This window comes from Barbatula barbatula, assembly GCF_947034865.1.
Source record: "Barbatula barbatula genome assembly, chromosome: 6".
Lineage (NCBI taxonomy): Eukaryota > Metazoa > Chordata > Actinopteri > Cypriniformes > Nemacheilidae > Barbatula > Barbatula barbatula.
In genome coordinates, this window is record NC_136765.1 from 2372431 (window position 1) to 2384357 (window position 11927).

Consider the following 11927-nt stretch of genomic DNA (forward strand, 5'->3'; position numbering starts at 1 on the left):
AACGGACGGATATTTAATTACACAATTTTATAATAATAGGCAATCCAATCTGAAATATTACCATAATACATAACAAAAATTACCTTTTTGCAGTAATATTGTTAGAATCCCAAAGCTGGTACGAGTGGTCTGTCCCTCTGTCTTTATAGCTTTTCATTCATCCTAATAACAACAAATAAGAAATGAAATCCATCTATATAAAGTTTTCTTTCTAAAGAACACGGCGACATCAAACGCCTATCCAGCACGACGAACTCGACTTTACCAAACTCACTTTTATTTTTAAATGCAAGAAATGTGTGAATTGGTAAAGCGCCCTGTGATCTACAACCTATTAGCATCATTTCGTCCATCGAGCTCCATTAATTGCGCGTGAATGAAAACTTGCGCGGAAGAATAAGATTTTGGAGAGGCCTGCCAGATACTTGCTCCTCTTGGAAGGACCTTTCACCTCCTTAACGGTAGGTACGCAGTAGCCTACTTAAAGGCTGCTTTTACTGCGGTGGGAAGCTGGGACGAGCACCTGCTTTCAGCACAAAATGGTCGACATCAGCAACATGCTTTTAATGCTTCATATGTGCAAGGTTTTCTTCAAGAATTTGGTCATATTTTCATTCAAGAAATCTATCCAACAGGTTAAAAAGATGATAAACAATCAGGCAAAAATAAACTACTGAATACGCGGTTCGCATTTTCTATACAAGTTGCTTTATTGATCCTTTAGTAGGCTAAATATGACGTCTACCGGACAAAAATAATTGTGAGTTATTAAAAAGGTGTTTTGAGGCATAGAACAATTTAAGGATGTAAAATTAACTGTATTTGGATAGAGCAAATAAAGCGATAAGCTTTTAATGGTCATTTGTTACATATTATTTGACTTATGTTGCTTTATTCATCACAATAATTAAAAATAACATTTAATTCCGATGTAATACTGTTTACTTTGTAGCATAGCGCATTACATTTGTTTAGTAGGCTCTGTCTGATAATGCATACAGGCCCTTTTCCCACAAAGAGAGATTATTTGGTGCAACTTTATTACCAAAGGATTGTGCATTTTTATATATATAAATCTTACAATATGCATGGCATTGAAACATTATTACACAATCGTCCCCTAAACGAATAAAAAAGAGAGGCCCGTGGGCTGGTTTTGAATCGGTGTGTCCTGCTGCTTGGTTTTGATGCATTTACCCCTATCAGAAACTCAATGACTTGTGCCTGCACAGTAGTATTAAGAAACGCGTATTTAAATCATGCCTTAATATCTATAGAGTGCTTTACGCAAGCATTGCTTTGTGCGCTGGGCCTTGACCTGAAATCCATTCAGCGTAACGCAGCAGCAAACTGCGCACTTCGTAAACTGTTTTCTTGTAATCATCACATATTTTATGTGTTTTATTTTACAAATTAAATTGTGGATTTTGAGATTGTGTCTGTTGGATACGCTAAAATGCACGCCGAGCTCTTGCTCCTTTAACTTATTCCGGACACTTTGTTGCGCAGTTGGGTCTGTGAGATGATGGGTCAGGACCTCAGCTCTTACTCCAGCCTCTCTATCCCCTCCCTGACCCTTGATCCACCAAGCACTCGTGTGGACACATGGGCTTCTCGTTCAGTATGAGGCTTACATTTACGGGCTGGTTTAAACGAGCTTGTTTGGGAAAAAAGAAAATTATTGCAATATATAACAAACCGCAGATGAAAGCGTCTACATTTGACGGGAATACATTTTTTGGATGGCTAGATAATGACCAACATCTCTTATAACGTGTAAGTGTTTACAGCTTACACAAAGCAAAACGCAAACAAAATGGCACGAAAACCTTGCACTCTAAGTTGTTGTATTGTGTACCCAATTGTGTGCATGGATTTGCTGGCGCGCTGACGCGTAATCTGTTTAACCAAAAGTTTGGTTTTAATAAAAGAATATTCGGCAAGACAATATTTGTGTTATTTTTCACCTTTGACGGTATGAACAATTAGTCTGCACGTTTAAAGATATTTTGGGGAAAATGTTAGCCAAATTTCATTTATAGACACATGCGTTAGACAACAATGCGTCTTTTGAATTCATTTAAATTGCTTCTCAAAAGCTATAGGCAATACACAAACAGTCATTCATTTTATTAAACTGATCTCGCTTTGTGTAAAACTTTATGTACAGTTTGTTAGAAGTTTTATTTGTTCCTGCACACTCATTACGCGCGGGCACACAGGCTGATCAATTTAGAAATATTAACAGATTCACCAAATTTCTGAATTTTCATCAACATATCAAAGCCAACTATTTAGCCTAAACGCCACAAACACGCCATCTCCAACTAAAGCCATGTAAGTTATTTAACAAGACAACCTGTTTCAGTACCTGAGAAAATGCAGTCCAGTATCCTAGTCCCGTCTTTGAGGAAAGATAGCATTTGATTCTTCCCCATTACAAGATAAGATACAAACGAAATGTGTTGTGCATTCTGTTGAGGGAATTTCAATACTTGAAATGGTGATCGGTCAGCCGCTCATCCAGCAGTTTCTCCTGCAGCAGCAGAATGAGGCGGCTGCTTGGCCCTCGGTCATGCTCTCTGCCTTAATATTGCGCAAGGTTGAGTGGCCCTCATTTACCTAATGGATCAGGCGCCCAAAGCCTTGGATGAGTTTCTCTCTCTGCGAGTCAAAAAACAAACTCTTCTGTATGTGATCAATGTGCTCTCGGAATCAACCCCAAAATACAAAGAATGAAACATTAGGTTTTGCTTAATGTTTCTCCGTGTTATTTTGAGGAGGCTGGAAGTTGGTGATTGCTGGCGATGTAAGTTTACCACGAGTGTGATCGTGGAGACCAAAGCCGAGACCGTGAAATTTCACCTCGAATGGAGTAAACAAAGCGCGTATTTTGCATCTTTAAGGTCTGAGATCAGCAGGTACACGTGTTCATATTGACAAGACGTGTGTTCAACGTGACTGATGCGAGAATGGAGATATCCATTGCCAGAAACTCAAAAGCATCACAAACTTTGGACTGTCTTTGTTTCCTAGCATACTTAAAACTAGAGTTTACATAAAACCATGTAAAAAAGAGAGCAACACATTTTTAAATGATTCATTCTGAAAGATGTAGTGGTTTATAATTTGTTAACATCAATAATTTAAGTGATAGGATTAAAATGGAACAAAACGTTTATATCTACAATTTGAGAAAATGACACCCCAACATTATTGAAAATAGACGGATTTTATATCCCTGATATTTATCACATATTAATATTTTGATTTAAACAATATTTATTAAAGTAACCGAGTTCTTACATATTAATGTATCATTATAACACATAATATAATGGCATAATTAATACCAATGACATAACACAATAAAACGTGTGAACGTTTTCATTACCATTATAGATTTATGTGAGTGATAAACACAGATCAAGAAACAGGTCAAACAGAAAGAAACGCGAGTCAGTTGTACCTCTGTTGTGATTTTTATGCGAATATTTTCAAACTATGATCTAATTTGGAAGAGCCCCTCACCGGCGGCGCAAAATGAAGCTTAAGACGCATAAATTAGGTCATAGACTGGAGGGGGTCTCCATTGTCCCTCTCTGACAGTGCGCACTGGCGCTTATGACTCTCAGAGTGCTCTCAAAGTTGGAAAAAGTATGGAATTCCCCATTGACGCAGAGTAACAGTGCCTTAAAAAAGAAGAGGGAGAGAGAGAGGCAGCAAAAGAATAAGCTGACAACATTGTTTAGAGGCAGCACAAACACCACGCGTTTGGGGAAGTCATTTAACGGCATAAAAAAGAGAAAACATGTGACGATAGCAAATGGCACGACGCTAAACGTAATGTGAGACTAACAACATTTTTCTCAATTATCTTGCCGAGATGTCAATGACTATTGTTTGCTAGTCCAGGGAGTCGCTCCGCCCCTCATGTTTGTCGTAAATCTGGCGCCTGGCTACAATAAACCTGAGATAAGAGTGGCCAGGGCTCGCCTCCTTCTCCAAGGCGATCAATCGGATCTCAGGCATACTACAAGCACTCTCTTACGTCGACGTCCACGAGAACAGAGCTGATACAACAACACGGCTGCAGCTCGAGCGCCAAATATCCATTTGCTTTCTGAACCATGTCGCTGAGCCCAAAGCACACGACACCCTTCTCAGTGACAGATATTTTGAGCCCAATCGAGGAGACTTACAAGAAGTTCAGTGGCATGGAGAGCACTGGAAACCTCACATCTCCGCTGGGAGGCTACCGGCAACCTCAGGTGTCCCAGACTGGCATGCAGCAGCACTCAATGGGCCACAACGCCACCATGGCGACCACCTACCACATGCCACACTCCGTTTCTCAATTTTCGCACAGTGCAATGGGGGGCTACTGCAATGGCAGCATTGCCAACATGGGGGACCTACCCTCTTACCAAGAAACTATGAGAAACAGCGCAGCTACAGGGTGGTACGGCGCCAATCCTGACCCTAGATACTCGACAAGTAAGTTCTGATTTTATTCATTTCACCTGCGTATAGCTTTTTATTCATTCCATTTGCGTTTAGCATCACTTTTACGCATCAACAATTATTACTCATATTAGGCTTTAAAGCACACCTTTTTGTTATAATCGCCGCCTCGCTGCTGATTTGATCTAAAAAGCTCATCTTTGCCTATGTTAGTTATTTATATATGAAACATTTTGTATTGTTTTCCTAATGTGCGCGCGCGTAAATGCAGCTGCACTTCTAGAAAACCATTAAATGATAAAGCAAGCATTATAAACTAATTGATTCTGTTCCTTATTGAATGGTCGTACATCTGTATGCGTATTTTGAAGTTTCTAGATTCATGGGACCTTCCACAGGTATGAACATGAACATGGGCACGCTGACTGGCATGGCCGACACCACCAAATCCATCCCACCCTTGCACGCGGCTCCAAGGAGGAAGCGACGGGTGCTCTTCTCTCAGGCGCAAGTGTACGAGCTGGAAAGGAGATTTAAGCAGCAGAAATACCTGTCAGCGCCAGAGAGGGAACACCTGGCTAGCATGATCCATCTGACCCCGACGCAGGTCAAGATCTGGTTTCAGAATCATCGTTACAAGATGAAACGCCAGGCCAAGGACAAAGCAACCCAGCAGCTTCAACAGGAGGGCAACCTGTGTCAACAGCAGCAGTCGCCGAGGAGAGTGGCTGTGCCTGTGTTGGTGAAAGACGGCAAGCCTTGTCAAAACGGCTCGAACACACCGACGCCGAACCAGCAGCAGATGCAACAGCAGCAGCAGCACGGTTCGGGGGTCGTGCTTCCTACCTCGAGCAACTCAATGAATCAGCAGGTCAACGTAGCGCTGGTTCAGGCCCAAGACCTGGAGGAAATGTCCCAAAGTCCCCCGTCACTCCACTCGCAGATGAACACCATGGGTCAGATGGACGCTACCGTAGATTACACGAATAACATGGTCACTTCAAATCTGCTTTATGGCAGAACGTGGTAAAACCGAAAACTTTCCTTTCCTTGTTTGTTTTTTACGCAACTTAAGTGTCATATGAGTTATTACGCATGGGGACTTGCGTTACGCATCATGCGACCATGTGAAGATTTTTAAGCGGGTGATCGGATCGATGGACCTTTTGGGGGAAATGTGCCACCTTTTTCTAAAAACACTTTTCGTGGGCACGATTTTCTACAAAGACCCTGCTGTCACAGTGGACGAGACGATCAAATACTTTTTATTCTCATGCCGTATCTTCTGGACTTCCCTTTGTTGCGCTAGTAAAAGGTTAAACAAACTTGCTGCTCCAGCTATGATAATGGCACGACACGGGAAGCAATGTTTTATAATTCAGGTATGAACTTCTAGCAAGAAACGATAAATGCCTGGACACGATATGAAACCACTATTGTAAACTAATGTATTCATTTAGAGATATGAAAAGTAGGGGTTGTATATTTGGCTAACTCTTAAGTTTCTGTTGTAATATAAATGTTTCAGTCTTTTGTTGGTCATTTATTCTATTTTCTTCTTTTTTATAAGTTAAAACAGACACAATACGATGGCTGCTGTATATGTTTCGAATCGATTGAACGATACAATAAATCCATTAAACTGCACGCCATTGTTGGGCAATTAATTTTGTGTACAGTAATGTTTGTATTGTTTGAAGTTGTTGCTGAAAAAACAAAATAATATTAAGTGGGGCAGTTGGAGAAAACTTTGTATCGTCCATGTGAATAGAAAGACAAATGAAGAGTTTGTTTCCGAAATGAGATAACTCCGTTTTTAATTTAAAAATGTTTTTTATTATGTTATCATGTTTTTATTGTGTTAGTTAGCTGTATTTTTTTGTTATTATGGCTTAAATAAAATCAAACCAAATGCATTTTGATTTTATATTAAATTGAAATGCACAATAAAAAACATGATTTTTATCTAATTTTGGAACCAAACTCTTACAATATGTATTATTTAAATGTATAGATTACCTGAAATAATTTAACGCCTGCAGTGAAAATTAAAGTCCATAAACTGTTTAATAACACAAAATTTAACTTCTATCGTTAATACCAAGGCAGTAAATAATACATTTACCAATTGTATGCAACAACAGAATAATAGTAAAGAAATTACAACAGTAATATAAAAACCCTAACAACAATAATAATATTAATAATTATAGCACAAACAAACAAATAATTATAAATTAATTAAACGAACAGTCAAAGGATTCATTGTGTTCACAGACAACAATAACTACCATTTCTATACTTTCCCGCAAAATTATTTTTTACCAACCATTTACATTTGCTAAACTTCAGAGAAAACATTATAGTTTACATCTCGTTTATGCTAATTCAAACTAACATTAAATATGTTCAGAATCCCACATTATGTTGTTGTATAATATTTGTATCTAAGTACTGATGCAAAAAAACCAGTTTAGCCAAGGAAATACAAAGCTATTTACTTTTTATTTACATTAAGCAAAATACGATTTTAAGTTAAGTTTCAGTAGGCCTGTGTTCTGTTTTTTTCCTTGCTTCTTTAAAATGCTGTGCTTTTGAGTCTAATAATACTGTGTATGAGCAGTAAAATGTAATACGGGTTAATGTGTTATTTGTTGTATATTATTTATTTATTTAAATCTGTGTTTTAAAAATAAATGATTTTGCGTTGACTAAACAGCTGTTAAAACAGCACGCGGTTTGCGTGTAAAAGGCCTAATATAAAGCAAAAAAGAAAACTAAGTAAAATGATGTCTAGCTTTAAATAAGGAACAAGTAAGAAAAATAAGAATGACACAACAACAAAAAACAGGACTTTGATGTTTTTAATGGTTAAGTCCTTCAGTGACAAACCTTGAATCCTTTACATTTGTATTTTTATAGGCCTATGGTTATTTTAACAACGATCTAGCTTCCTTTGGGTCAACTGTTTAGCAAAGTTTCAATGAAGAAACCCAAATGAACATACACTAAAAATAGACATTTTATGCAAAGTGGGACTCAAGAAGCTTTCAACATAAAAAAGGTATGAAAAGCCAGCATCAACCCATCTGCAGGAGCTGTTTTACATTAAGCAGCGGGAAGTAGGCTAGATATGGACCTTTTTTTACTTCACTACTTTAAAGCAAAAGGAAAATAATCATTTTGGCTTCCAAGCCTCATTCTTTGAGAATTTTGTTTCGTGAATGTTACTGCTCTCTTGATAAATAAATACATCTAAATATGTTTGGTTGTGATTATAGAGTATATGTGTCCTGATAATGGATGCATTGGTCAAAGCCTGTATTATTAACCTATGGCTGATTATGATATTGTTTTACAGAGGCTTGTGGAAGATTGAATGTTATGTTGGAGGCAGAATGTGAATGATAGCCTGTTACATCATATCTGGAGAATAAGAATCTCTTTAAGATCTGTTCACTGTACCCATGGCATCAGCTATAGCATGTTCGTTGTTTCTTTATTTGTTCTAACACAAAACAGAATATAGTGTGTGTTTAAAAGTTCAATTGAATGGATGTCCGAGCTACGTTGGCAGATTTCAACAAATAATTACTAAAACACATTATGGGAACAAAAACAGAAAATATACTATGTGCAGTATGTAGGTTATTTACATGGATATTCGTTTTATATTTTTAATTGTATCATATCATTATATGTATTATACTGTCTCTATATAATATTTATCTATTTCACATTATACAATATAACAACTATATAATTTGAGCAATTGAATAAACACACGAGCAAATTTCAGAGCAACACACAAACATTCAATATTTTAGTGTAGCTAAATGGCATCATTTACTGACTTGTATGCCCACAACAAAGAAAAAAAATGTGCACACATGGATTCATAGATTATGAATCGACGTTTTAGTAACTTTGTTGTGTTTTCGCGCGCGCGCAGAGATGCAAAGCTCAAGTAGGCCTAAAATAAAATAAAAACAACTTCAAATTATAACACAGATTACAAAAGCGTATTGGAAATGCAGAAAAATGCATTTCAATATGTACTCAAGACGAGGAAAACACAGCACGGGGAGTTAAATAGATTCGAGTTTGGTTTGCTTCCATCTTGCTGAAGGTTTTTTTTGGAGATCCACTCTTCCTCACTAATTGCAGGATCTTAACAAATTCTTACCGCTGCGTAATTCGAATCCAACCCGGGGGCCTTGTCTGTATTTTCCCCGGCCATTATTCTACTTAATATGTCAGAACGTCTGATCGCGGAGAAACCTTTTCAAGTTCTATTGATGTGTCTTTCAATTGACCGCGGTGACCTAGCAACCTGGACTGCACTAATTGGCATAGGCAGCTTGACGTCAGAATTACAGTTTATATGGGAACGAATCCGACACTCCTAAAACAGTTATACAAAAAAAATCACAAGTTTATGCGTAATCGTGCAATTCCGCAGATGATGAACTGGAAGAATCTTAGCTATGCCCGAATATTAATGATAAGTGTTATTCATTATTCTGTGCGCACATTCCAAACATAAAAACGAAATGTTTAATAAACGTAAAAACAGAAGTGAAGCGAGTGAAGATACGCGATACATATCATCCATATCCATCTATATCATGCGCGCACTTTCCATTGTTTTTTATCAAACTTATGGACATCATTCAAAAGCGTGTCTGACTGTGACCCTATTCAACACTTTTTTCTCTGTTGTGCATCCAAACAAAAGTAGACACGTTTGCACTTACAAGCTGAAGGTGCTTTGTGGACAGTTTCTCATCGAATTTTAATTGAGAAACACTTTTAATACTATTGCTCGATTGTAAATGTAAAATGCAGAGCAACAGACGTCTCGGCATTGAAACTTGACTAAAGCTACTTGAGATTTCATATTTTATTTCAAGCGGATATATATAATAGCGCAGGTTGCCAAGGCCCGGGCAGGGTGAGTTTTCATATAGGTAAAAAGCTTTGTGGTATCAAAGCAGACCGCGTCCTAGAAATGCAAACGCTCCCAATTTGGACCATTTCAAACGGGGGGAAATAGCGGGCAAATGCTTCAACGCAATGACAAATATTTCCAGCGGGTCAAAGGACTCTGAAAGCAATTCTCTCTAATGGCTTTCCATAAAATTAAACAAATGACAGCGCATTTTAACATTTCAACATTTTAACGTCGCCTTTGTCCAGGAGTATGGAACGGATACGTACGCGCGCTCGCACGCCAACAAAATCAGAGCATTCTCGTCTCGAACTGTTTAATTCTGTTGCGCGCTATGAATAACATTCCACCAACATTGTGTAGGAAATACAACCCTCTAAACTCTGTTTCATTTCAGTACACCGGAGAGAGAGAGAGAGAGAGAGAGAGAGAGGGAGAGAGAGAGGGAGAGAGAGAGGGAGAGAGGGAGAGAGAGAGGGAGAGTTGGATCCCTTATTATTAAACCATGTCACATTCCTCTCGATGCCTGTCTCTGCTGCCCGGGCCGGTCAGTAATCCCTCTTCCAAGTTCCCTATGCATCTTATTCAGGCTGCTTATAAGTTGTTAAAGAAACTGTTTTCAATCGGCACTAATAACTACTGACCTCGAGTGACACGCAGCCACAATAGCCATGTGCAGGCCGACCAAAGAAGCTGATTAGAACTTCAAGAGGTCTAAAGCAAGAATCAATGGCCGGTCTGTCTCTAGCTGCCGGTCCCAGCGTCACTGTCATTACGGCTGTATGCCATTAGTTATGCCTCATTACTTTCAGCAAACAGCACTCGAGAGAAATTTGTTTACCTTTAGACGTTTAATATATTCGATATTATTGGACCTTATTGGAATGGGATGGTTTCAATGTTTTCGGAGAAGATCTAAAGCCAGGGTCATTTGAGTCATATTCATAATTTAGTAATTATTTTCAGGGATGAAAATTCAAATTTGTATTTATACTAGCAGTTGTTTTTGTCACTATGACTCTGTAGCTGCTCTTTCTTCTCAGCTTTTAATGGAGTTGTGTTTCAGGTATTAACACCAGATGTTTCTTCTAAAATTGCACATGAGAATATAATTATTGAAATCAATAAAGATTATGGAGATTGTAGAGGTAAAATACTTCGGGTACATTTGATGAGAAATGTTTGAGGTTACATTGATTTCAGCCTCTTTTTTGGGGGGGGTGTCTGATATTTAAGCTAATGTTTCCATTTGTTTTATCTCATTTATGTCTCCCAGACAATCTATCAAACGATTAATTGCAATTAATCGCATCGAGAATAAAACTGTACTGTGCATATACATTTTGTATTTATAAAGACAAAAGAATATTATACATATTAAGTTGTGTCTATTTATATTTACTAATTATTTAAATTAAATATGAATGTTTATTATTGTTTTAATTTTTCTAAAATGTATCCATGTATGTTTATGTTTGTTAAATACACAATTAATTTGCACAGTACGCATACTTATATTACGTAAACACAAACTTTTATATTGGATACGATTAATCACGATTAATTGTTAGACAGCCCTGGAAATAACTAACATATTAATCTCATAGGTCATCGTTTTCATCTGAAAATCAATTCAAATTTACATTCTCTTCTTTTCAAAAAGGTCCCTCATCCACTCAATACGATTAAATTCTTGCATCGTGCATCATCGCGACGCATCATCTATTCATTACTACTCTTCATTTGCAATCTTTGTTTTCAATATAGTCGGTATGTGCGAAATCGCTAATGAAATGTTTCACCCGTTAGCCTACATGTGATCTTTCTTTAGCATGAGCTTTGAATGAGACAATTGTGTTTTGAGGTGAAAATTTGTATGCCTTGATCAAAATGCTTCAGATGACAATGGGATTCTCAAGAGCTGCGAGGATCTGATTTGTATTCGGCTCCTAAAATTCAAATCAGAGTTGAATGGACCACATTGTGAAGTGTTGAAGTATTCTAGGTCCCTGCAAGACTCGTACAATGCTACACTTTCAAACTAGCGCACAGCTTCTTCCCAATCCACAGTTGCCAAGGCGATGGCCAGCTGCAAGACTGGGCCTTGTTTGTTTATAAGGGCAGGGGTGGGTGGTGGTTCAAATGGAGGCAGGCTATAGCATGAATTGTTTGTGTTCAACCACTTCACAAGTGTGAGAGGGAGGATTGATATTGCATATGTTTACGTCCTGATTTATTATAACACCGCTGGATGGACATGACCCTTTGACATGATCCTGGACACATCAGCTCTAACAACAGACACTTTATTCTTCCTTGTTTCTTATTATTCGTTGGTACTGAAAGCAGCTGAAAAAAGAATATTTTTAATTAAATTTTTTGAAACATTATACTGTCATTTTTTGTTCTTAAAAAACACAAATGCACTAAACAGCTGAAACTTTTATCCATTTATATATATATATATATATATATATATATATGTGTGTGTGTGTGTGTGTTTTAATTAATT

At 37.7% G+C, this 11927-nt stretch overlaps 1 protein-coding gene across 1 annotated transcript; it reads left to right on the plus strand.

Annotated features, from left to right (window-relative positions):
* Positions 1-4130: 4130 nt before the first annotated feature.
* On the plus strand, positions 4131-5494 carry nkx2.4a (NK2 homeobox 4a; the record flags this gene model as incomplete). The annotated part of the gene is made up of 2 exons (XM_079457947.1): positions 4131-4497; positions 4863-5494. 2 exons carry the CDS (start codon positions 4131-4133, stop codon positions 5492-5494), a joined length of 999 nt encoding a protein of 332 aa, XP_079314073.1.
* Between the last annotated feature and the right edge of the window lie 6433 nt (positions 5495-11927).